Source organism: Balaenoptera musculus, chromosome 16 (genome assembly GCF_009873245.2).
Source record: "Balaenoptera musculus isolate JJ_BM4_2016_0621 chromosome 16, mBalMus1.pri.v3, whole genome shotgun sequence".
Taxonomy (NCBI): domain Eukaryota; kingdom Metazoa; phylum Chordata; class Mammalia; order Artiodactyla; family Balaenopteridae; genus Balaenoptera; species Balaenoptera musculus.
The window spans coordinates 27,886,707-27,914,015 of NC_045800.1; the positions used below are offsets into that span (position 1 = coordinate 27,886,707).

At 38.4% G+C, this 27,309-nt stretch overlaps 1 protein-coding gene across 3 annotated transcripts in view; it reads right to left on the reverse strand.

The window, feature by feature from the left end:
- Positions 1-4,905: 4,905 nt before the first annotated feature.
- The window catches only part of SLF2 (SMC5-SMC6 complex localization factor 2), a 41,404-nt gene continuing 19,000 nt past the window's right edge, over positions 4,906-27,309 (reverse strand). For all 3 annotated transcript variants that reach the window (XM_036829098.1, XM_036829097.1, XM_036829099.1), the window contains 11 exons: positions 26,137-26,212; positions 25,194-25,335; positions 20,919-21,021; positions 19,814-19,990; positions 18,581-18,678; positions 17,913-18,000; positions 14,898-15,029; positions 14,382-14,459; positions 12,626-12,712; positions 10,621-10,689; positions 4,906-8,209 (listed from right to left, as the gene is read on the reverse strand). In XM_036829098.1, the coding sequence (XP_036684993.1) occupies positions 8,174-8,209; positions 10,621-10,689; positions 12,626-12,712; positions 14,382-14,459; positions 14,898-15,029; positions 17,913-18,000; positions 18,581-18,678; positions 19,814-19,990; positions 20,919-21,021; positions 25,194-25,335; positions 26,137-26,212 (1,086 nt within the window). In that variant the 3' untranslated portion in view covers positions 4,906-8,173. The remainder of the gene's footprint in view (positions 8,210-10,620; positions 10,690-12,625; positions 12,713-14,381; positions 14,460-14,897; positions 15,030-17,912; positions 18,001-18,580; positions 18,679-19,813; positions 19,991-20,918; positions 21,022-25,193; positions 25,336-26,136; positions 26,213-27,309) is intronic.

Genomic DNA, 27,309 nt, shown 5'->3' on the forward strand with positions numbered 1-27,309 from the left:
CGCGGCCGGAGGAGAGGAGGGGTGGAGGCGGAGCCGGGGGTGGGTGGGGCGGGAGCCTGGGAGGCGGGGCCAGGGAGGTGGGGCCAACAGGGTGGATCGCGGAGAAGGGCGCTCCCCACCCTACACTATAGGTCAGGGCTCACACACTGCCCTCGGGTGTCTGGCGTGCCCCGCCCCCTAGGGCCGCGGCCCCGGTAACGCCCCCTGGTAGTGGCTTCACCCCGTGCGCCCTCGAAGGGCTGATTCTACCTTCCCACCCCTCAGCCCTAGAACCCCTTGGACTTGACTGCTCCTGGAGATGTGCACACGTCTCCTCTCGGGGCTTAACTCTCCGAAGGCCCTCTGGCCAGTCCTCTAATCTGGAGCTCACTTCTTGTGCTCCTGACACCTCCTTCTGCTCTCTGCCTAGGGCAGAGGGCCAGAGTAGGTGGAGACCAAGAGTTGGGGCAGCTCTCACCACAGAACAGTGTCTTGATTCCTAGCTCAAGGGTCTCCAGCCGCCTGCTCTTTCAGCTTGAGGTCTGAGGAGGTGAAGGGGGTCAGGCTTGGAGGGATGAAGTAACAGCTTGACCAGAAGTGCACACAGAAAATGCTGTTTTTCTGATTAAATAAGCCACAACCATTTGCACCCATCCACTCAACCAAATCTTAGATGTAAATGGGGTTCACCTCCTCGGGGACTGGGTCACTCAGCTCCTTACCTTACAGCTCATCTTGAATATCATTCTTACTCCAGATCTTACAGTGAGCTCCTCCTAGGCAAATATCCTGCTCTGCCTAGGCTTAATCATCTTACCCAGCAACAATCTAGGAAGCCTCCTCAGAATCAATTCCCCAACTCCCTTAAACTCAGCTAGGGTAGTCCTCCCATGCCATCTGGCCCTGCAATTTCCCCTCAACTCAGGCCATGCTTCCTTCCCACCACCTATTAAATCCCCCTCTAGGGTTTGAATCAAACCTGAGCTCTAGCCATGATATGGCCTGATCCTCCCTCTCTCATCCGTGACAGTATTGATATGGGCCCAAGAATAAGACCAAAATGATGAGGGCCACGGGGTCATAGGTAACAGTATCACATTTGCCTAAGAGTCTGAGCTCTGGAGGAGCAGGGGGTGGGGGAATAGGTAGATGAGCACTGGCCTGAGAGAGAGTGAACAGGATTAAAGTAGCTGCCATTATTTAACTGAAGGGACCCTGGGAAAGACATGTCATCCCTCTTCTCAGAATTCCCCAAAGCTCAGTTTGGCACTTCATCACATACAGTCTCGTAGTTTGTGCGGTTGTGTGTGACTGCAGACTGCTAGACAGCAGGGCCCACGTCACACTTCCACCACCCCAGCACTCTGTAAATAGGATGTGTGTGTATGTGGAGGGGGAGATAGCTGGGGAGAGATGTTTATATTAAAGTATACACAGGGAATTCCCTGGCAGTCCAGTGGTTAGGACTCTGCGCTTCCACTGCAGGGGGCAAAGGTTTCATCCCTGGTTGGGGAACTAAGATTCCAAAATAAATAAATAAAATGTACACAAACTTTTACAAAGAGTGTCCAAATTCTTTTTTTTCATTGTAGCCTCATTCCACCCTGAGGGATTAATAGCCCTATTTTATAGATTGGAAAACAGGCTCTAAGGGGTTAAGCAACTTGCCTTGAAATCAGGACTGGAAAAGCCTGAGAAGAGGGAAGCAGGGTAAACCTGAAGGGGAATTGTCAGAGCAAAGGCAGAAGTGTGCAAGTTTGTGCACAGATGAGTGTTGGGGGAGTAGGCAGACAGGAAGGGGCATGAAAGAGGAAAGTGAGTTTGATTTGATGAGATGAGAAGGTTCCTAGTAGGAAACAGAAGGGAAAAGTCAGCAAGTAGTGCAGAAAAGACTACAGAAAAAAATCCTAAAAAAGAGCTGATGGATTGAGTAAGGAAGTCCAAGCTGGGAAGACCAGGAGAGACGTGGCTATGAAAAATATATCTGCAGTCCTTGTGGGAAAGTGGGTTGGGGGACAGTGGAGGGAGGGCAGGAAGACTGCTAGCCCCATGGTACCAGACAGGAGAGAAATTAAACTGCAGGGGGCCAGTGGGCTAAGGGACACAGCTCCTCATGTTCTCACAGAACTCAGTGCCAACCTCAGATACCTCAGGAGGTGGCAAGAAGGCCAAAGTGACTTGGTGGTCGGTTTGGCATCCCACTTGCGTACACTCTACGAGGCAAGCCTTTCTCCTCTAAGGTGCTCTGATGGCCGATTCAGAACCTCACACATTTTCAAATGAACGGAATGTACAAATCACAGCGTTGAGTTCCAGCATGGCACTTGCTAAACTGTAGCTGGGCAGTTACTTCGCTATCTCTGATAATATAGATTCAGACCAAATCCATTTCTCTCTGCTGTCCTCCCAGTTCAATCTCTGAACTTAATGAAATGATCAGATGTAACAGCAATTAATGGAACTTTCTATAGGAAGCCCCTTCGATTGACAATACTCCTCTCTACAAATCAAGCTGATAAAATACGAATGAGGGGATAGTGACAGTGAAAGAGATTCAAAATCAAACCAAGCGGGCTTCCCTGGTGGCGCAGTGGTTGAGAGTCTGCCTGCCGATGCAGGGGACACGGGTTCCAGCCCTGGTCTGGGAAGATCCCACATGCCGCGGAGCAACTAGGCCCGTGAGCCACAACTACTGAGCCTGCGCGTCTGGAGCCTGTGCTCCGCAACAAGAGAGGCCACGATAATGAGAGGCCCGCGCACCGCGATGAAGAGTGGCCCCCGCTCGCCGCAACTGGAGAAAGCCCTCGCACAGAAACGAAGACCCAACACGGCCAAAAATAAATAAATAAATAAATAAATAATTAAAAAAAAAAAAAAAAAATCAAACCAAGCAGTTAATCCTAACCTAGCCATGAATCTGTATCCTGGGACATAGGAAGGTCGTTCTTTGAGTGGGTTGTTACTTACCCCTAAAGTCACTACCCTGGCTGCTTCATAGGGTGGCTATGAGAGGATCCCATTTGAAAACCTTCTGGTGTACTTCAGAAACACAGAACACAAATATGGGTTTTATTTTTGCTAGGCTATTCTCCCTAACTCCGCTGTAAGAGAGTGGCAGAGGGCAGTGCTGGTTGTCCTCAGCCACCTACACACCAGCGTTTGGCTCCAGGCTTTGCACAGAGCATTTACTCACTGTAGCAGAGATCCTAGGTGAAGGGGGTAGGTATGAAATCCTGAAACTTGAGCAGAGGTTCCCTGAGGCAAGAGAACTCTGGCCTAGTCAAGTTGTCCTGCTTCCTGTTCACTGTGGCAGCATTTCTGTTCCTACTTTGCCATCTCCAGCTCTGGTCTGCCCAGTACTCTCCCTTTAGGTGGTGTGATCTTTATTTTGGCCACACATACAGCTGAGGTGCTTCTTCTGTAGGCACTGTCACCAGTGCAATAATGCTGTAGTCTGTCCCACTGTGCCTCAGAAGCCTGTTTTGCCTGTTAAGTTTTCCTCCCAGCCAGTCGTCTTGGAGTCAGACCCAAAGCTGGGCCTTCTGGTTTGCCCTCTCTTGACTCCAGCCTGGGGAATGGTTAGCAAGGAAAAGGGAGTGTTAGGACATGTCCACAAATGATAGAAAATCACCACCCACCATTCCTTTCTTAGCTTTAGCATGCTGGGTTTAAAAAAAAAAAAATCACAATTTTTTGCCAGCAGAGACAGAGCTGGACAGAGCAGCTTCTGGAGGTCCCTGTATCAGAAGGAATAATCACACATACACTGTAATATTAAGAGATATGGTTTGCTCAGATGTCAGTGAACCCCAAAGTGCCAAGATCAATTTTGTCATCTGAGAAGAGCCTCAAAGTAGAGCTAAATAATAACAGCTATCATTTATTGAGTTCTTGCTATATGCCAGCCACTTTGCTAAGCACTTTTCATGAATTAGCTTATTTAGCCCTCACTAATCCTGAGGTAGACACTGTTATTATTCCTTTTAACAGATGAAGAAACTAAGGCTCAGAGGAGCTAAGTAACTTGTCAAAGATCACATGGCTGGTATGGTGAATCTGGGATCTGAGGTCAGGACTAAGGGCAAGGTCAAGGCCCTTAACTTGTAAAGGCTATACTGCCTGTCTCCCAGTAAGTATTTAAGGCAATTTCTCTGCTTTGCCTAGGCTGTTGCCCCCTACCCCTCCATCCCACGTCTGGAGAAAAGTGCTCACAGGCGGGTTGGTCTCCTCCTAACCAGCCTGTCAGAAGGGAGAAAGAAATACTGGCATGGTTCTGGAACTCAAGCCTCTGGCAACCATGCCTAGCCCTTCTTTGAGCTCGTAAGAACAGTTTCTCCTGTGAGGAGGTCTCAACCTATGTCTCCTCTCAGCTGGCATATCCAGAGCTGTATCTGCCTGGCAGGTTGGAAGTGGTCCTAAGCTCTGCCTCTGCACTGTATGGCTTCCCCTTTCTTTGCCCTGAGCTCTAGAACAAGGGAGCCAGGCCGAGGGAATTCTTTTCCAGTCCCCTTTGCCTAATAACAGAAAATATTTTCACCTGGATTTCAGAAAGTAAGATTCATGACAGCTCTGTTTGTGTTGTTTACCACCGAATCCTAAAAAGAGTGCTTAGCATGCAGTAGGTACTCAACAGTTGTTGAATGGACGTAGTGAATGAGGTAATCTAAAAATGAGATTACCAAATTCCTGACTGCAAAGTATGCAGCAAATTATTAACTGGGTTATATAAAAGTGAACTATGTACAACTATGGCTTTATGTATTCCAGAAACAGGAAACATCAAGCTAAAAAACTGACTGGAGAATCCAATGCAAGAGGAAGAAAGGAAGAAATCAGTTTAAAAACTAGGTGGGGCAGGGGAAGAATCAGGACATTCCAGATACTTAACCATCCCCACTCCCAAACAAATATTACTAAACACATGTCCAAAGTGAAGAAAAAGCCATTTTAATAACAGACACATACATTCATAGGACTTAAAACAAGATGTAAATAGTATAAAATTAAAAAAAAAAAAGAGGAAAGAAAAAGGAAATCTGCATTTACTTGTAAACTTCATAAAAGCTGGTGGATTAACTGGCTGATAGGACTGCCCAGGGAAAACAAACACACGGATAAGGAGGTGCACCAACACTGTTAATGAATAAGAAATAACTGCAGATCATGCTCTACATGCCCAAGCCACCTGTACCCTAACTTGTCTCCTTAGAGACAAACCAGAACAGTCCTCCCCTAATTCTCCAACTCAGTCACTTGTTAATGGTCACCTCTTAAATTTTTGTTTTTTTAAATTTCAAAACTGCTCTTGGTTTAAAGACTCCACACATTATTACTGGCCAGTCCCCACCAACTATACTTGTTTTGACAGAAATAAAAATACAAATGCTCCAACTGAGCCTGGATGACAACACACCATTTTCTTTTGCATCTGGGGAGATTTTTGTGAAGTCCAAAGCAAGCTATTACTTGTACTTCAAAACAAAAACAAAATGCCAGCCTTCTAAAAGGTGACAAAGGCACCATTGCCCTCAGGAGATAGACAGAAAATGTACAAATGCTGTTACTTTACTGCTACATAGATGCATTTTGTGCATGGAAAGCCTCTTCATTTAACATGATATAACCAACAGAATTATATTTTAGGATAACAAGAAAAGCAGTTTAGAAAAGGCAAACAGTTACACACAGAAGCATAAACACAAGTACCTTATTTTTCAGCTTGCAGTAAGGGTAATAAGTTTGACATACATATCCAGAAAATTAGACAAGGTGATTTTTGGCTGAGTAATATTGCCAAACACACCACCACTCAGTGCAAGCTTTGTTTGCCAAGTCCAAAAAAGTGGCCTGACATTCTCTGTGCAATGAACATATTCTCCCCCACTACCATCCCATTCACTGGGCAACAGCAGCAGGAGGGAGACAAAGCATGGGGACTCAGAGGGAAAAGGATAATACTTAATTTGGGAGAAAAACCATGGGCTAATTGTGCTAAAGAGACTCACAAAAATTTTTGAGAACCCCAATGCAAATACTGGCTGGAATATGACCTGGAGACTAAAGACACCTACCAAAGTCATAAATACAAGGGTCCAAACTGATGTTTGGCCATTGATTTTAAAGGGACAGATGAAGTATTTTTCTCTAATGGAGAAAGACAATTAAAAATAGAGACTTTTCTTATTGGAACTGCTAAATAAACATGTATCAAAGTGGTTTTAAATTTGATGGGCAGTTATCCTTTGAAACTGCAATACAAAAGGGTCACTTAAAAAAAAAACCTGAATAACCCACTTGTCCCCCTGTCAATGTACACAATTAGAAAATATTTACACACTGTAATTACAAGCAATATAAGCAGTATTTTATACTTTGAGATATTGTACACTTTACACAATGCAAAATGAGAAAAATATGGACACTTATAAAATTACACACAAATAATGTATCTACAAAGTATTAAATTACAGAGACTGAAAGCCCCCATCGTTGGGCAGATAGATGCCAGAGTTTCAAGCTTCTGTCAATATAACTCTTTGTATCTATCTCATTAACCATAAGTGGCATTTTCTAACAATACCCTTGAGAGGTAGTATCAAGATAATAATATTCTTACCAGTAAACTCAACACAGAATAAAACTTTTGTTGGTCTGATTCTTGAAGCCTCATTCAGCCCGGGTTCTTGGGAACTGGATTAACTTAGTCTTCCCTATAAAGTCTCTAACTGCTCAATGCTTGACATGGGCTCAAAAGTTAGATACTATTTTAAATGATAAATTTAAGATAAAATGGTTTTTACTCCTAAGCCTCAATTTAGAGGTAGAAAGCTATTTTTAAAAATTTATTTTCTCCCCTCTCAAACCATGAACGTCAAGCCCAATTCCCTTCCCCTCCATCATCCTTCCCTCACAACTGGAGGAGGCAGAATGCTCAGGAGAGCAGTGTCATCCAAGTCAATATTGAAAGAAAGGAAAACAAAGCTGGCATTATCTTTCAAGAAACAAACCTCCTAAAAGGGACACTCAGTCAACAAAAGAATTTTTCAGTTAGCTAGTAAGAGGCTATTACTACCTAAGGCTTCAAAAGGCCCTTAGGCTAAGACCAGCATGTGCACTTCTACTAACCCTCCACCATTTAAACCAAAGGATGGCTTTCCAGTGTTTAAGAATTTAGAGCAGCTGTGGTTTTCAAGTGCAACAAATTTAAAATACAAGCACACACGCGCACACACACATACACACGCGTGCGTAGTGTACCAAAGAATAAATGCCATTCAGGTCTCTGCCAAGGTTATATACTCATGAAAGTAAGGTTTTTGGAAACTTGTCCAGATCTTTAAGGTTTTACAATATAGACTTCTGTAATATGGCTACAAAGGGCCAGAATTCTAAGATTTAGCCAAGGTTCTAAAATTTAACCAGTATTAAAAATATATATATATATATATGCACTTAAAGAAAATCCAAAACAAACTGCATATGTATGTTTTGGAATAAAAACAGAGCCACTATTTTATAGCTTAAACTCTTCCCCTTAAGGGGATCTGACAATATACCAAACTTCTGTTTCTCAACTGTTTGTTCTGATGTATTTTAAAAACCCAACAGATTTATAATCTTGAATAGCCAAGAAAAATGCATGGATTAAAACCCGCCAGTGGTTTACAGGAGTAACAGAAGAGATTTATCCTTTCTATTAGTAAACTCAGTTCTAAGCGTTCCCTTTGAGTCGTAAAATAACCAAGATGGAAAATTAAACCAACTGGAACTTGATCTTGGTTTCCATGTCCATCTCCTCAAGTTCATCCAAACCCTTTCTTACATCCTTTCTGTGATTATCCAAGTGCGGCAAATACAATCCAAACAAACAAACAAAAAAGATAACTGGCTTACAATTTAACAAGAGTTAACAGGGGAAGGTTAGACATGCAACTATTAGCTGCTTCCACCCCTCCCCTCTTGTTATGGGATTCTGCTCTTTTAAAAGGCCGGTTGCCTTTTTAAGCAGATCGCATTTCGTATCTGCTTCAGAAATGGCAATTTCTTCATTACCAGCTTCATACTAGATATTCAAGTAGCACATCTGCTGAACATTTTCTTAGCCTTCCACTGGGTTCTGTACTACTTTCTACTCCTTTAGGAAAGGCTCTTATTGAATTTCTCTTGGTTCATAATTTTGCTGCTGCAACTCCTGTTAAGAATCTGGTACCCAGAAGTCATGAAGCTGCCCCTAGAAAAGGGAAGGGGGAAAAAAACAGAATAAAGGAAAATCAGATTATGAATTAATCCTTATAAAACCACTAATCATCAGACAATGGGCTTTGATAATGAAAGTAATAAAGTCTTGATATTATACATTGCTCTGAAAATTTACGGTAATCAGATTCAAGTTTCACATTTTATAGTCTAAAATTTTTTTTAAAGTATAAGTAAGTACAAGATGTTTTCCTCAGTAACACACACATGTGGAGGGACATATTTAAAAAGATTAAGTAAAACGTTAAGCTGATTTTTAAAAAATTATTTATTTATTTGGCAGTGCCGGGTCTTAGTTGCGGCACGCGAGATCTAGTTCCCTGACCAGGGATCAAACCCGGAGCCCCTGCATTGGGAGTGCGGAGTCTTAACCACTGGACCACCAGGGAAGTCCCTGTTAAGCTGATTAATACAAAGTTTTGGTATTAAATTCTTTTCTGTTTTAATGTTACATCAACAAAAATGGCAGGCCTAAAAAAAAAGTCTACTGAGATTAAAAACTAAAACAAGAACAACAAAACGTTAACTTAAGATTTCTCAAAGACTTCTCTATCTTATGAAGAACACCAACAGCAAAAGAGTCAGAGTGTCATAACACAGCGAGACTGCTTTTCTTAACTAATCTTCAGTGTTCCTGCTACTTTTATATAAAATATGAGCAACTTCTAGGCCCTATCTAACGAAAGTATGGTCTCTGGATCAGCAGCATTGGCATCAGTCTGAGAACCTGTTAGGAATGCAGAATTATCTCAGGCTACACTCCAGATCTATTAAATCAAAATCCGTATTTCAACAAGTTCCTTATTGAAGCCTATGTACATTAAAATTTGAGAAGCAGGGAATTCCCTGGCAGTCCAGCAGTTAGGCCTCTGTGCTTTCACTGCCAAGGGCACAGGTTCAATCCCTGGTCTGGGAACTAAGATCTCACAAGCCACATGGCGTGGCCAAATTAAAAATAAATAAAATTCAAGAAGCATTTTAGACAATCCCATATTAGTTGGTTTGTAAGTAAGCAGGATGGCAAACTTAACATCAGGTGTTTAAACAATGCCCCTCTTAAGGAAAGTCTCCTTAGATATAACACCAAAACCCTAGGTGACAAAAGAAAAAGAAAGATAAAACTGAACTTCATCACAATGAAAAACTTCTGTTCTACAAATATTATCAAAACAATAAAAGACAACACACAGAATGGGAGAAAATATTTGCAAATTATATACCTAATGAGGGACTTGTATTTAGAACACATGGAAAATTCTTAAAATTAGAAAATTTAAAAATGGGCAAAGGATTTGAACAGACATTTCTTCAAAGAAGCTATATGAGTGGCCAATAAACACATAAAAAGATGCTCAACATCAGTAGTTATTAGGGAAATGCAAATTAAAATCACAATGACATTCCATGTCCAACCCCCTACTATGACTATATCAAAAAGACAGATAATAGCAAGTGTTGGCAAGAATGTGGAGAAATTAGAAACCTCATACATTCTGGTGGGAAAGTAAAACAGTGAAGCCACTTTGGAAAACAGTCTGGCAGTTCCTCAAAACATTTAACACAGAATTACTATATGATCCAACAATCCCACTCCCAGGTATATGCCCAAAATGTTTTCATTTGAAATCATACATTTACACCAAAACCTATACACAAATGTTCATGGAAGCATTATTCATAACAGCCAGGAAGTGGAAACAACTCATTTAATAAGTAGATATATAAAATGTGATATATCCATATAATGAAATATTATTTGGCAATAGAAAGGACATACAACATGCTACAATATGGACTAACTTAACAATATGTTACATAAAAGAAGCCAGTCATAAAAGACTACATCATATATGATTCCATTTGTATGAAATATAAAAAACAGGCAACTCTATACAGACAGAAAGTGGATTAGTGGTTGCCTAGGGCGTGGAGTAGGGACGGGAGTGCAGGTGGTTGGGAATGAGAAGTCACTGCTAATGGGTATGTGATCTCTTTTTGGAGTGACAAAAATGTTCTAAAGTTAGATTGTGGTGATGATTGCACAACTCTGTGCATATACTAAAAAATACTGTACACTTTGGGTGAAATGAATGATATGTGAATTTTATCTTAATAAAGACATTAAGAAAAATACTCCACGTGAAATAACCTCCATTTGATGCAATGTAACATTTTAAAATGGGGTCAAACACCTTTGGAAATAAATAAATGAATATAAGAGCAAACAAAAATTTAAAAACATACATAAAATATTATCCTGGGGCTTTCAGTTCATTTTAGGATACCTAGAAGCAAGTGCTCTGTCATAGTTTTTTTGAATAGTATGAAGAAATAACATTTAGCAAAACTACTGAGAATAAATGAAACTGTTTAATAAAACGACACCTGAGTAGGCCGACAGTTCTGGATTATTTCCTGCCATTTTCCATGTATCCTGGCAACCAAGTCTTTTACCTTAAAAATATCAAGAAGGGGAAAAGGGATCAGAGCAAAACAATTTAATGCTTGATACAAAAGACCTCATAGCTGTGACAGACCCACACCCGACAACTCAATGTGGTTTCTGTTAAGAGAGAATAAACTCCTCAACTTCTGGAGGGGCTTTCAAGTCATAGTGATTACTAAGACCTTCCTTCATCACCATATCTAAAATACTGAATGCTTAGGACTCCATTTTCCCATTAGTTACTAAAGATCATCGAGAAAAACATACTCCCTGCCTTCAAGACACTTATATTTTCAACTTGCTGTCTTTTGAACACCCACAAAGGGATGCTGAAGAGTGGCCTTTGTTACAGGACCCAAAGCTTTGGCTGTTCCCTGCCTTCCAAGTTCTATTTGAAAGACTCAAGGCCACAAAAAAGGGTTGTCGTTTGTTCCTTTTCACACTATTAGAAGATCCAAAATTCAATGCTAAGCCTCTCTACGTTTTTGCAAAGTACAGTGGACTCTTGAACAACGCGGGGGTTAGTGGTGCCAAGCCCCCGCACAGCAGAAAATCATACTGCTCTCTCTGCCTCAAAAACAAAGAAAGTGATAAATGACTCACCCAAGGGCAGGAAGCTGAAACAATTTGGACAGAATCAGTACTCAAATCCGTGTTGTTCAAAGGTAGACTACACTATGAATCCTCTTTAAATACCTGATCTATTCCTATATTTGGAGGTTTAGCAAGTCTCTGTGTTAAACTCCTACCACATTAGAGACTCTCAGTTCCTGGACATAATTGCTTGACGAAATATTTTATTTAATTAAATTAATTTATTTATTTGGTCGTGCCACATGGCATGTGGGATCTTAGTTCCCTGACCAGGGATCGCACCCATGCCCTCTGCAGTGGATGCGCAGAGTCTTAACCATTAGACTGCTAGGGAAGTCACAACAAAATGTTTTAAACAGGTCAGGAATTTTATAGTTGCTTTAAGTTTATAAAGTAAATTTCAAGGTCTGCTTTTTTCTCCATTTAGAGTTCAGCAGATTCGGTTTCTCTAAAACAATCACCACCTTTTCTACCAGATGCTTGTGGAGAAGCATGCAATTCATCTATTTCAGCAGGACCATCCCCTGAAAGCAACTGCCACAGACCTCTGTGTCATTCTCTGCTCTAAGTAAGAGGAGCCCTGGCAGCAGTCTATGCCCAGCCTCTTGGCTTTAAGAAACAAAAACCTTGGGTGGTCCCCCTTAGCACGTCTGTCAGCAGTAGCCACTACCACCAAGTTCTATGGGCCAGTAACTTTAATGTTCAAAAGAATGTGCTTCTGAAACTACAGTTTCCACTCTAAGGCAAAGAGCTATCCCCTACATGTATTTGAAAATCTGCAATCTGATACAATTTCATTAGTTGCTCATTTTTTATTTAACTTAAATCTAGTAAAATAAATACAGATACTAAATCTAAATGAGCATTGTTGAAATATCTGACCTTTACAGCTAATTAATGTAAAATATAAAGTTACAAAGCCGAAACTATCCAAACACAAATGGCAAGAATGGATCGGCTCTACACTACAAAAGCTAAAAGATGATTTAGAATAAAAAAAATCCTTAGAAGAAAAAGTTTCCAGAAAAACCTGTTTTGTTTCAGGAAAAATCGTCAAATTGTTTTATTAATACTAAAGTTGCTTTCCTAACTCCATACTCATATATTCAGCTTTTCTATTCGGCTTGTCTTAAAATGTATTTGCTTTGAGAGTTTTCCCCCTCCTTTACTTTCAATCTAGCTAGAAGTACTTAGTAGAAGTTAATTTGTTATTAAAGGAGAAAGTCATATTTCTAATCTTATATGTTCCTTCTTAAAGAGAGGCTTATATGCTTTTCTTACTCAAGTATTAATGAAACCAAGGTTAAACAAACAAAAAACTAACAATAAGTAAGAAAAACACACACTTACCTTAGTTCTATAAAACAGTCTTGCATCTTCCCTAATATCACACTTAACATGCTTTTCTAAAGCCCCACAGAGGTGCACAAAGTGTTTCTGTGTAAAACAAATGCAAGGGATGAAAACAACTCTGAAGCATTACAAATTAACAAAGAAAAGATCATGTAGCTAGAACAGCTAACAATCATTTTAAAAAATCTACCTTAGCAATTTCTGATATTAATCATCCAACATAATAGCAGTCATATCAGTAAAAAGTACTAACTGCCACACAGTAAGACTGTTATGGTTTATTGCTAGTTAATGCATAAAATATACACAAAAATAAAGGTTGTTTTGCTATGTATTAAGGCACATTAATGAAAATCAACCCTAGAATTCAGACTGTGAAGTAGTGCCTAGAAATTTAACAGTCTTTCCATTAACACATTCTCTAATGAAATATTCAAGTAACAGCTAACCTATTTTTTTCTCTATGAACAAAAGGAGGTTTAGTGGTAGTTCCTTGAAAAATTAAGTGTCGTAAGTTTTAGAAGTGTATGGTCCAAAACAGTCACACTCATATATATATATACTAAGGTTGAATATACTAAGGTGAGAATGTAAATGGACATTTTTGGGGAAGGAAATGTGATAACAACCATTTTAAAATAATTAAAATTTGAAAAATTTATAACCTTTGATCTAGCATTTCTACTTCTAGGAATTTACCCTAGAGAAATGCTTCCAAAGGTTCATGTAATGCTTCCAAAGGTTCCAAAGGTTCATGTAATCATACAGAAAGGAATGTTCATCCATAAAGGTTTTGAAATACTACAGTTATTAGATAGATGTGCCAGTAATTTACAGTGGGGGAAAAAGAAAGACAAGTTGCAAATAATATGAATAACATGACCTCATTAAAAAAATAATTATGTTAGTATATGCATAAATTATGGAGAAATTTATAGGAGGGCACTGGATTATAAAGTCTTTCACTTTCTACCTTATATGGTTTTATAATAACTGAATTTTAAAGCAATAATCCTTGATTGTTTTCTAATCAGAAAAAAATAATTTAAAAATGTAAAGACCATATATAAGAACAGATAGATGACTATGTTAGGTTCCAATCAGGAGAGCAAACATAGTTCTATGTACAGCAGTGTTTATAAAAAGACATGAACCAGTCTTGTGTCCTTCTGATCATGCCTAAGGAGATACAAAGTTTTAAACAGGGGTTGGATTACCTAAGGTGTGAAACATGAAGAATTAAACAAGAACTTTCCCCAGGAGTATGGAACATGATAGGACAGGAAGAATAAAATAATTCAAAATGAAAATCTTAACATGGGGAGATAATTTAGAAATGCATATGTGAAGTAGCCTGACTTACCATCAGTTTAATTTTGAAGGCAAATATTATTTCTAAAGAAACAGGAAGTGGAGTGGGAGCAGAGATGGGAAGAAACCAGCTCAGAGCTAGCCCATTTGGTATTTGGTGATCTTGATATCTTATTAATGTATTACACTACTGCCAAGTTATCACAGTTAAGTTCCACTCCAGTAAACAGAACTAACATGTGCAGACAAATAATTTTTGTCAGTGACATGGCTGCAAGGTTACTATTACTTCTCTCTTTCCAGTGTACACTGGGATTTCTATAGTGAATCCAAAGGTAACTTGATAAGTTATTTTATTAAGTTTTCTCCTATATAAAGAATGTTCATTTATTCCATCAATAGTGACACTTATTAAAAACAAAAAACACTAAAAAATACCTACCCGTTGTCCAGAAGAAAAAGAGTGAGAACAACTAACTTCACCGACTAAATGAAGAAGAATGTAGGTCAGGTAATATGCCTGGTAGAGAAATGAATAAAATCAACACCCATGAATTAGCTAGAATACATTTCATCCCAGTTTATACATTAGGAAAGCTGCCTAGGAAGGATTAAGGATTCGCTAAAGTTAACTGAGCTGGTCAGTAAGGAAAAGCCAAGCATTTATCCCAGGTTTCTGATTTCTAACTCAAGTGCATTCCTTTTACCACCTCACGACTGCCCTAGTAAAGAGCTACAAAAAATACTCCCAGTATTAAATTACCAACAACCATCCTTTTACCTCAATCCTCAAGTTAACTGAAGAATTTCATGACAGCAATAAACAAAAATATCATTTACTATATAGTTGTGTTTGCTAGAATGTATCTAGTCTCTAAACCCAGAAACGTCTATGGTTAGGAAGTTGTCATTGGTTATGCTCATATGTACTGTTTTGAGATGATCTAGCCGTGGATACCTGCTTTTCAAGTTCCAAATGAAGACTATCATCAATAGTGTCATTTGGTTGTTCAGCCCTTTTCTTCAAGACCATCTTCTTCAACAAATCTGAAGGCTTCATTTGCACAAGATAGCGATGCAAGACTGATATCTATCAAAAGAAAGAGGAGACACTGAATAATACTAGGCAATACACTTGCTCTTTCTTAGGCTATTTTTTTTTCAGTGTGTCCTCTGTTCATTTTGCCTTCTCTAATTTTGCCCCTTTAGCTTCTTAGAGTCCAGTGATATTCACTTCTTTACTTAAAAGTCCCCAAATGACCCACCAAGGTCATGTGACTTTTCTGTACTATTAAACTTCACTACAATAAAATGAGAGTAAAAAAAAAAAGTCCCCAGTTGCTTAAAAGGGATCTTACTTTATTTTATTTTTTTGGCTGTGCCATGCAGCTTGCAGGATCTTATTTCTCTGTTCAGGGATTGAACCCAGGCCCCAGCAGCGAAAGCGCTAAGTCCTAACCACTGGGCCACCAGGGAATTCCCTAAAAGGGATATTAAAGATTTAGTACTTGTAATTGAGGATGAAAACTTAAGGAGGAGACCAAATGGCATTACAATAGAGGTCAAAGGGAGGACTTCCTTTGAGAAATTATTTGAAAGGCAGCAGAGTTGAATCTTCCTCCCCATGAGTAGCATTATTGAATTCTGAAAAGAATTCTCTTTGTTAAATAAATAAATTTATTTATTTATTTATGGCTGCATTGGGTCTTCGTTACTGCACGCGGGCTTTCTCTAGTTGCAGCGAGTGGGGGCTACTCTTCATTGCGGTGCGCGGGGCTTCTCATTGAGGTGGCTTCTCTTGTTGCGGAGCACGGGCTCTAAGCATGCAGGCTTCAGTAGTTGTGAAGCACAGGCTTAGTTGCTCCGCGGCATGTGGGATCTTCCCGGACCAGGGCTTGAACCCGTGTCCCCTGCATTGGTAGGCGGATTCTTAACCATTGTGCCACCAAGGAAGTCCAAGAATTCTCTTTTGATGGCAGTAAATATCACTGAAAGGACTGAGAGCTATTTGCTAATTACCCTGGTGGCTCAGGTGTGGTCCCCCAAAAAAATCTAGAATGAAATCTACATCAACTCTATTAATGTAGAAACCAGCTGTCCTTTTCAATCTCTCTGTCCCACAGCACCTTGTGCATACTTCCATCACAGTTCTTGCTACACTGTACCACAATGGTTGCTTAATTCTGTTTCAACCACTACATTATGTTTTCAAGGTCAGAGTCTCTATGTTATTTACTTTCTTTTTCTTAATCTGTAGGACCTAACGGACTATCTTGTACTGAACTGCAATTCAAACAAGAACACCACATCTAGATCAGGTTCTGTGTTGAATTTTCAGATTCAACTATGAATAACCCCATTAGTGCTATTATGCTTGTAAAAAGCCTTCAGGACTTCTCATTGTGGGGTTTCTATAGGACATGTTTATACACACTCATATATACATGATATATTCACTACTGGGCAACCACATTTAAGCTCTATAATTTAAAGACTGTTTAATATTAAAATAGGTACAAGATGCAATTAATGTTTAATAGTTCTGCAATTTCTAATCTTGTGATAAAATTGCTAACATTGACAAGGTGAACTAATTAAATAATGTCATATTTATATAGCACATTATGATTTTCCCAGTACTTTTTTTTTTTTAATTTATTTATTTTATTTATTTTTGGCTGCATTGGGTCTTCGTTGCTGTGTGCAGGCTTTCTCTAATTGTGGCAAGCGGGGGCTACTCTTCGTTGTGGTGCGTGGGCTTCTCATTGCGGTGGCTTCTCTTGTTGCAAAGCACGGGCTCTAGGTGTGCAGGCTTCAGTAGTTGCGGCACACAGACTCAGTAGTCGTGGCGCACGGGCTTAGTTGCTCCGTGGCATATGGGATCTTCCCGGACCAGGGCTTGAACCTGTGTCCCTTGCCTTGGCAGGCAGATTCTTAACCACTGTGCCACCAGGAAAGCCCTCTCCCAGTACTTTTTATTTATTTATTTTTTAAAATAAATCTATTTATTTATTTATTTATTTATGGCTGCATTGGGTCTTCATTGCTGCGCGCGGGCTTTCTCTAGCTGCAGCGAGCGGGGGCTACTCTTTGTTGCAGTGTGCGGGCTTCTCATTGCGGTGGCTTCTCTTTGTTGCGGAGCACAGGCTCTAGGCACGCGGGTTGCAGTAGTTGTGGCACGTGGGCTCAGTAGTTGTGGCTCGCGGGCTCAGCAGTTGTGACTCACGGGCTCTAGAGCGCAGGCTCAGTAGCTGTGGCACACGGGCTTAGTTGCTCTGCGGCATGTGGCATCTTCCCAGACCAGGGCTCGAACCTGTGTCCCTTGCATTGGCAGGCAGATTCTTAACCACTGTGCCACCAGGGAAGCCCTTTCCCAGTACTTTTTATACATTAATTCATCTAATTGTCCACAACCATCCTATGTGGTAGAGGGTGTGATACTGTCTCTATTTCACACATAAAGAAACAGGGTCTCTTTAGTTAAGTACCATGCTAAAGATTACATGAATAGTATTATGCCTGAGTTAGGCTCTAACCTCAGTACTTTTGACGTAGGATCCATCAATTTTCTCTACACATCACTAGCTCTCCCATTTATTAAAAGAAAACAAGGGCTTCCCTGGTGGCGCAGTGGTTGAGAATCTGCCTGCCAATGCAGGGGACACGGGTTCGAGCCCTGGTCTGGGAAGATCCCACATGCTGCGGAGCAGCTAGGCCCGTGAGCCACAATTACTGAGCCTGCGCATCTGGAGCCGGTGCTCCGCAACAAGAGAGGCCGCGATAGTGAGAGGCCCGCGCACCGTGATGAAGAGTGGCCCCCGCTTGCCACAACTGGAGAAAGCCCTCGCACAGAAACGAAGACCCAACACAGCCATAAATAAATAAATAAATAAATAAATAAATAAATAAATAAAAATAAATGTACTAGGAATTTGAAAGATTTAAAAAAAGAAAACAAAAATGTTATTTATACCTGCAGATTATTCGCATTAGGGATATCTTCATGTTTCTCATCCAAAAGCTTTGAAATAATCACTAGGCTGAGGCACTGTCTCAGCTGCCTGAAATTAGAATTTTAAAATATTTAGAATGTGTTTAATCAATACTGCTTAAGAAGCAAATGAAGTTTGCCAAAATAAGTTCTTCTAATTCGAAACATAGCTAATGTTTCAAGAGAAGGCTATACAAGAATATATAAGCTATACTAGAACAGTAAAATTTTCATGTAAAATATTTGTACACAAAGTTAAAGTTTGCCTGAAGCTCAGGAAAACCATTAAGAGCCTTTATCTTTGACCCTGATGATATACTGTTAGAAAATCTATTTTACTGCTGGGATTTCTTTTTACTAAAGCCAAAAAAAAAGCAAAAAAACAAAAAACAAAAAACAAACTGATTCATTTTCATGGTATATGCTATCTATATTAAGTTATCAGATAAGCTAAAATCAAAAATCAAGAATATTACAAACTGATCTAAGTATCAGAATCAGGCTGTCAATGCCTTTTCCCACAACTGAATATGAAATAAAAGACTCTGATTTAACATTCAAGGAATGATTAAAGGAAATAAAGGACCTAAAAGCATTTCATTAATGTAAACACACATTTTTCTTAGTGTTTAATTCTCACTTTTCAATACCTTCCACGTGATGTCCAGTTAGGGACCAGCTGTACCAACCACAGAAGGTTGTGGGGATGGCTGGAGAGTTCATTTATGGCCAGACAGAGTTCAGGCACCTGAAAACAAACAGTGAGCAAGATTTTTCAAATAGGTCAGTGGAATCAAATATCTAACAGATCATCCACATCCCTTCTTAATGAAGCATTATTATAAAAAGCATTCATTTTTAGAAACAGCATGGAGTACACATATTCAGTTTTATCTTAAACTCTAGAATAGACTGAATATTTACCAGAATTTCATTTGGCTTTTGTGTTTTGTGCTACATCATATCTATCTGTATTTAAACAGTCCTTCGAAGAATAAAGTAATCTAAGTACACATACCAGTTTCCAAAGGTATATAATGAGAGTTGCACAAGATAATACATGTTCCTGACCTGGGATTTCTTGAATTTTAGGAATCCTCAACTATTCCAGTATTTAAAGTCTAACAGAACTGCTTCAAAATAATCCCTGAGTAGGGAAGGGAAGTATGGGATGAGGGTAAGAGATAAGATTGATTATGTTTTGATAATTGTTGAAGCTGGGTGATAAGTATTTAGGGGTTCATTAAACTCTTCTCTCTACTTTTGCATGTTTGACATTTTCCACCAAAAAAGGCTGAAAAATATAATTTTAAAAAATCTAACAAAAACTATACATGTTTACCACCAATGGCTGCAGAAGTTCAACTCAAATTCTTGCTGTATGTATGATTCACTCTACCATTTCATTTAGGTCTCTGTTCAAAGGTCACTTCAGAAAGGGCTTCCTTAACTGCCTCATATGAAATAGTAGAGCATCCCTGCCTTGTCCTGCTTTATTGTAATTTGTAGCATTTATTATAACTTAACATGATATTATAATCTACATTTACATTGTTTATAACCTAACCCTTTGACTAGAATAGAAGTGCTGGGAGAGCAAGGGCTCTTCTTCTTCACAGCTTTATCTCTAGCACCTGCATTAATGCTTGGCCCACAGTAAATCCCCAGTAAACATAACACATTTTTTGTGGAATGAATTAACTGCAGTTTTAGAAAAGATTCAGTTTCATGAATTTAAATACAGTACCAGCACAGACAGTCGTTTCCTCAGTTTATTTTTCATCTGCTGAAGATCTTAACTGAGGTTAGAAACTTGCACGCACTATGAAAGTCAAATTGTGATGCTATGCAAAAAACAATATTAAAATTTTAAGTAATGTTACCTTTGTATTCCAATCTCTGATGTTTTTCATCAGGTTTATCAGGAGGCTTTGAAAGTCCACTAGAGGAATCTGTTTCAGTTGTTTCTCCAGACTCATTTTAAACAACATTAAAATCAGTAACATTATTTCACAATCCTGGTAACCTTCCGGATGTATAGATGTACACAAGCCTAGAAACTTTGACACATATCAGAGACAAAACAACTTAAGGAGATATATTCTGCTTGAAGAGTTTACATTATAAAAACTTTTTAACAAAAAATGCAAAAGAGAACTATATAGAAATTGAAACATCAGTTGTCTAGGAAAAAGAAGGCAAGAAATACTCATGTTAATAGTTGACTTGATAAGTATTTTCTTCCCCATTTTTAATTTTCAGAATTTTCTTAACAGTTCAATATCATTGATTTGATTCAGCCACTAAAAATGTTTTAACAATGTTATTAATTCTTGGTCACTAAGTTATACTGTAAGTAACAATTTTTTTCTTCATATATTCTAATTCTAAAAAATTACTGGTTTCAAAACTACTAGTAGCAAAAAGCTCTTGGTAAAGGTATTCCTAGAACTATTTTAATCACATAACTGATTCAAAGTTCCCTTTCGTTCCTAATATTAAAACAAAAATAAGGGACTTCCCTGGTTTGTGTTAGGGTTAGTGGTCCAGTGGTTAAGACTCCAAGCAGGGAACCAAGATCCCACATGCCACACAGTGCGGCCAAAAAACAGAACAAAAAATAAATAAAACAAAAATAAAACAGCAAAAACAACCTTTAATATGAAGATTATTGCTAAGAAATTTCAGAGACTAGAAATCCCATGGTAAAACACTAGTGAATTTTTTTTTTTTTTAATTTTATTTGGCTGTGCTGGGTCTTAGTTGTGGCACACGGGATCTTCGTTGCTGCATGTGGGATCTTCAATGTGGCATGCGGGGATCCAGTTCCCTGACTAAGATCGAACCTGGGCCCCCTGCATTGGGAGCATGGAGTCTTAACCACTGGACCACCAAGGAAGTCCCTGATTTTGTTTTAAAACCATTAAGCAAAAAACTAAGTGGTTCCAGCTCTGTGCTAAAGACATACAAAAAAGAGTTTTCTCCTACCTTGACCACATTTAAAATGTTGGTTTCAGGGAGAGATGAAAATATTGGCTTACAAGATGAATCTTCACTTCCTTTCACCCCCAGTGTCATCTGTGTTTCAGAACTATGGAAGAGTGAATAAAGCAATGTGAAATTAGGCACAAAATTGTGAGAAGTACTGAACAACAAAAGTTTTACTGAGGTATAATTTACATACAATAAAAGGAATACACACATTTAAAATTTTGATGATATGTATACTAGTGTAACCACCATCCAAATCAAGAAATAGAACATTTCTATTATACCTCAAAAGTCCCTTCATGTCAGATCCGAGTCAGTTGGCTATCTCCACTCCAGGTGATTTCTATGCATTAGTTTTCCCTTGAACAGCTACTTTTTATGAGGCATTCTCTCTGTTGCTCTTGGTGTCAGAGAGCTATGTAGAAGGTGGCTCTGACTACAAAGAACTCATAATATTTAAAGGCCTCATAAGTGGCCCAACAAAACTTCCACAGCAATATAAACAATTCTAAGCACCCCAATTTTGGTTGAGGAATCAGTGAAGGTTCATGGAAGAGGAGACACATGAATTTGGCCTTCAAAACATAGATATTTTCTTGTTTAATTTTTTTTGAATAAATAACCCTTTCATATGGTTAAAAAAAAAGTTAAAAGAAATTAAGGCACAGTGTGCTGAAGAGAATTGTCCTCCCAGTCTAGGCCTTCAGCCACTCATTTCCCCTCCTCACAGACAATCACTACTAGTTTTAGTCCTTCCTCCCACAGGCATTTTATATACATACAAATAAATATGAATACACCTCTCCCCACTGCTTTAATACAAATGGTAGCATACTATACACTCGGTTATGCACCTCTCTTTCGTCACTTAATATGTCTTACAGATACTCCTGTAACTACATGGGAAGAACTTTCTTATTTTTTAAAATATCTGCTCAGTAGTCCTGTGTCCATTCCTAGCTATACAACCTCAGGCAAGTTACTTAATCTTTCTGTGCCTCACTCACCTGTAAATGGGAATGAAAATACTATCTAGTAGTTGTAGTGACTATTAAATGAAGTACTATATATTAAGCCCCCAGAACCATGTCTGGCACATAGTAAACAATATGTAATGTTGGTAATTCTACTCTTATAAACAGTGCTTCAGCAAGTGAGACAGATAATATTTTGGTGAGTAGACACTGAGGATGGAGGTGAGGGACTAGCATGAGGAAGATCCAATGCAGCAACGGCTAATGTGGAGGAACAGCAACAGAATCAATTTGGTTAGAACAAAAGGGTGAACAAAATAGAAAACAGGTCAGAGTCAACTGTAGAGTCTTAAATACAGGTGTAAAGGTTTAATAGTGGAGAAACAAGCTTTCATAAAAGGAATCCTCTAACAATGAAAGGAATAAATATCTTGGAGGTGTAAAGCCCCCACGGGAAAGGAGATTTTTGCCAGGCTAGGCATGAAACGAGGATCTGAGTTAGACTGACACCGGGAACGAAAAGGAAAGAATAGCTGTGAGATAGGTAGAGGAAGAGGAACACAGGGATGTGACAATTGATGGAATACAGACTAGAAAGAGGTTAGGACTAGGTCTGTATTTCCTGCAGAATGGTAAAGAAAAGAACTGTCCTAGTATCCTTTAACATCTTACTCTCCCTACCTGAATATTTACTCTAACAACTTTTAAACATTTTTCACTCCAAACCTCCTATTTGGATAGAAACTTGCTACTGTGAATATGCACATATATACCAGCAAAAATGGATAAGCTGCATGTGAGTCCTAGTGAGAAAAGAGTGAGTTGTGATATCTCAACAGAATTCACTCTTGTGCTCATGTTGTTTAAACAGGTATTTGATTATGTTTCGCTCATCCCTTCACCAGCTTACTCTTGCTTACCTGTGTTCATCTTCGCCTACCACTACACAGCAACGGTGGTGACTTACAGCCACCACCTCCCGGCTCCCAAACCTGACTGAGGCAACTCTTCAGTTGGTAAATAATCAATCAAAAAACAATTTTGCTAAATATTATTTGCATTTATTATGTCTTAATGAAATAATTATATATCTTTATTTCACTATTTCCACTACAGTACCTGTTCACTACAGTGAAGAAAGGAAAACAAATCTGTTGCATACAACATACAAAATCACCACATACTATTCAGTTCATTAAATGTTAAATAATAAAATAGTATTTTAACTTTCTAAATATAGGTATTTGAGTATTTTGGTCATGTTTGGGGTTTTTGAATGGTCTGAGAAAGCATTATTTTTCCTATTTAAATGGAATAGGATGGATGATGGAATACAGCCTTTATGTGAAAATTTGCTGTCCAACATATTTTCAGATACAGGTTACATCTGAGCAACAAGGAGGGATCCTGTATGGGGTGGAAAGAAACGGAGAGATGAAGAGTTTGGTTCTGGATATACCAAGCAACAAAAATTTGCTTTTTTTTTTTTTTTTAAAAAGTGAAGATGAGAATATTCTCATAAAGTTTAAGAACTGTTTTAATTTCTTTTCTTTTTCTGCCTATTTCCTTTGTCTATTTTTCTAATAGGTTATTGATCTTATTAATTTGAAATTAAGCCTTCGTCTGTGACCAGAGTTCCATTCTTATATAGTTGACCCTTTTTTTTTCCTTTTTTTAGTATGTATGTATGTATGTATTTATTTTTGGCTGTGTTGGGTCCTCGTTGCGGTGCACGGGCTTCTCATTGCAGTGGCTTCTCTTTGTTGCGGAGCACGGGCTCTAGGTGCGTGGGCTTCAGTAGTTGTGACACGCGGGCTCAGTAGTTGTGGTGCACGGGCTTGGCTGCTCCGCGACATGTGGGATCTTCCCAGACCAGGGATCGAACCCGTGTCCCCTGCATTGGCAGGCGGATTCTCAACCACTGTGCCACCAGGGAAGCCCCTACAGTTGACCCTTAAACAATGCAGGGGTCGGGGCACCCACCTGCTGCAAAGTCAAAATCCTCGTATAAAGTATAGTTGGCCCTGGACTTATTTTGTTCCACTGATGGAGCTATGAATACCTGCATTTGTCCCATGTTATTATCTGCTAAGGTCAGTCCCACCTCAAAACTCTTCTTTCTCAAAACTTTCCTGGGTATTATTTTTTCTATATGACTTTAGAATCACTTGTAGAGTCCCCAACTCCCCTCGTCCCCACAAAAATCTGACTGGCATTTCTTTATTTTATTTTAATTTTATTGGAGTATAGTTGATTTACAATGTTGTGTTAGTTTCATTTATTAGGATCTCATCAAGTTCACAGTTTACCTTAGGGGTAGCTCTAATGTATTTATGATGTTGAATTTTCCTATCTGGTCTTCTTTTTTGTCTCTTAGTAATGTTTACACACACACACACACACACACACACACACACACACACACTTCTATTTAAGTTTATTCCAAGGTATTTAATATATTTTTCTTACTATTGCAAATGAAGTGTATCTTTTAACTAGCTACAGTTCATATACCTGAAGGTTACTAATTTCTCTTTATTAACATTGTACCCTGGCATCCATAACAAATTCTCTTACTGGTTTGCCATAGCTTTTCAGTTGATTCTTAGGCTTCTATGTATACATTAAATCACTTTTTCTGCAAATAATGAATCTCTCACCAACTCATTTCCTATCTTTATATCTCTTTTTTTTTCTTGTCTAATTGTTTTGGTCAGTAGCTCCAAAATAATGGTAAATAACAATAGGCAGTCTTATTTAAAAAAATTTTTTTAATTTAAAAAATGTTCCCATGTTTTCCCTGTTAAACATACTGATGGCATTTAGATTAAGTTAGATATTAAGAATATATCTAGGGGCTTCCCTGGTGGCGCAGTGGTTGAGAATCTGCCTGCCAATGCAGGGGACACGGGTTCGAACCCTGGTCTGGGAAGATCCCACATGCTGCGGAGCAACTGGGCCCGTGAGCCACAACTACTGAGCCTGCGCGTCTGGAGCTTGTGCTCCACAACAAGAGAGGCCGTGATAGTGCGAGGCCCGCGCACTGCGATGAAGAGTGGCCCCCGCTCGCCGCAACTAGAGAAAGCCCTCGCACAGAAACGAAGACCCAACACAGCCAAAAATAAATAAATAAATTAAAAAAAAAAAAAAAGAATATATCTAATTCAAGATCCATTTCAACTTTAAGATTTAAAAAAAATCAAGAATGAATACTAAATTTATCAAATGAATATTAACTGTTTATATATAAATTGTTTAAAAGACAATTTTTGGAGTTAATTATGAAAAGAACACTTACACTAGATCATCTTCATTAAAGTCTGGCTGAAGATTCTCCAGAGGAAACAAAGATTTAAAATCAATTCCCATATTGAAAAACACAGCAGCTATATCAGACAATGACGGAATCCAAGGCCAAACTGGTGAATCACTGAAGGTATCTAGTTAACAGAAGAAAATATTTTATCCCAAATCCTGGGTTCACAAACCCATAGTTGCAAGATGACAATCTGCACATGAAACATGGATTATTACTATGATTTTATAGAAATGGCAGCTGGTAATGATATGTTAACCATATAGTTATTTAGAATGATCATATAGGAATTACAGATTTTCAAATAAATGTGAAGGAAATGACATTTATGAACAAAATACCTGCAAGTGATGGATAAAAGTGTGTAACTCAGGAGGAACATTTTCAAAAGACTGGAAAATAACAAGAGTGAAAAACCAACTACTGCTAACACAAAGATTTTACCATGTTCAGTGCCTATATAGTCCCAAGCCTTAAAACAAGTGAAAAAGGTAAATCACAATGCTTGTTTCATTATAAGGGATCTCAAAGGTAAGAATGCAAGTGTCATAGTTCTGCAGTGGATACATTCAATCTTCTCAGTGCATAATCAGTACAATACTGCTGCTCACCAAAAAGCCATCAAAGTTAATTGGCTAAATGAACTTGCAACTATTTCCACTTATCCAGCACAGTAAGCTATGTCTTGGTAAAAATTAGGTAAGGGATGCCACTTGTAAGATCTTATACCCTTTTTCTCAATGCAACTAGAAAAATGCACTCATTTTTTATTGGAGTTTAATTTCATTATTAAAGACTTTATATGACAAAAATAATTTTTTATTCTATATATCCAAATATCCTAATTGTTTAGTAATATGAAAGAGATCATGTACAAAGCAACCAATAATTCACACTGTTAATCACAATAAATTTATCAACTCACCATTTCTTATTGTTATTTCCATTAATGTACTTAAAATCTGCACAGACACAATACAGTCTGTATGAACTGACATCATCTGCCAAAGTAGATAAATGATAGAGTATTAAGAGAGAAGAAAGAGCAAAGAGGCTCAGAGAGATGAACATACTCCACCCAACATAATACATGAGTTGGAATTTAAATCCAGGTCTGATTTGTAAGTCAGAGCCCGTTCCATTCTAACATGCTGCTTGTTTTTTTTACAACTTTCATCTATAATTAGATAAATATAACTTTAAAAACTATCAAAAATACCTTTCTAGTTCATATTATGCCATGAAACCCAAAGACCATAAAGGAGAAGGCTACTAAATCGATCACATCACAGGCAAAAATCAAACCACAAACTAGTAAAAATATTTGAAAAGATACAAATATACAAATTAATAGACCAATGTATATTTTAAAGAGCTATTCAGTATCACTAGTAATCAAAGAAATGCAAAGAAAAATGACATGATATCATCAGCTGACTTCAAGACTGGTAAAGATTAAGAGTTTTCATAATACCCAGTGCTCACAAGAGTACTAGGAAAGAGGGAGTATGTCCAGCATGAGTGTAATTTGGTAAAAATTGTAAAGTCATTTGGTAATATTTATGCAGAGTCATTGTCCTTACACTTTGATCTACTCAGCCTTTTTAACATACAGGAATTTATATACAGAAGCATATAATTAATGTAATTTTACAAGACAACTTTTTGGGAACAAAATCTCAAGTTTAAAAGACGTTAAAAAATCATAACATATTGAAAGTTATTTTAAAGTGGTTTTGTAGAGAAAAACATGTTGTATTTCTATTTCTCTTTTGTTTTGAAACCATGGATTATGATTATAATAAATTTAAATCTAAAATATAAGGGTGAATAGTCCAAACTCTGGTTTCAATCAGGCATATAACTTGTGTCATTTTGAAGTCAACCTATGTGAAAAAATGTCTTTGCTATGATGTTTGAGTCATTACACTCTGCCACTAGGGGCAGCACCATTCAAAGGCATGTTGGACACAGGACAAGTCCTGCATAAGAATCTTTTTGTGGGGGGGTGATGAATTTTAAGGTGGGCAATACAGTACATGAAGATAAATAAATATGTAAAGAGATACATACATACATATAAAACAATCTAATGTCT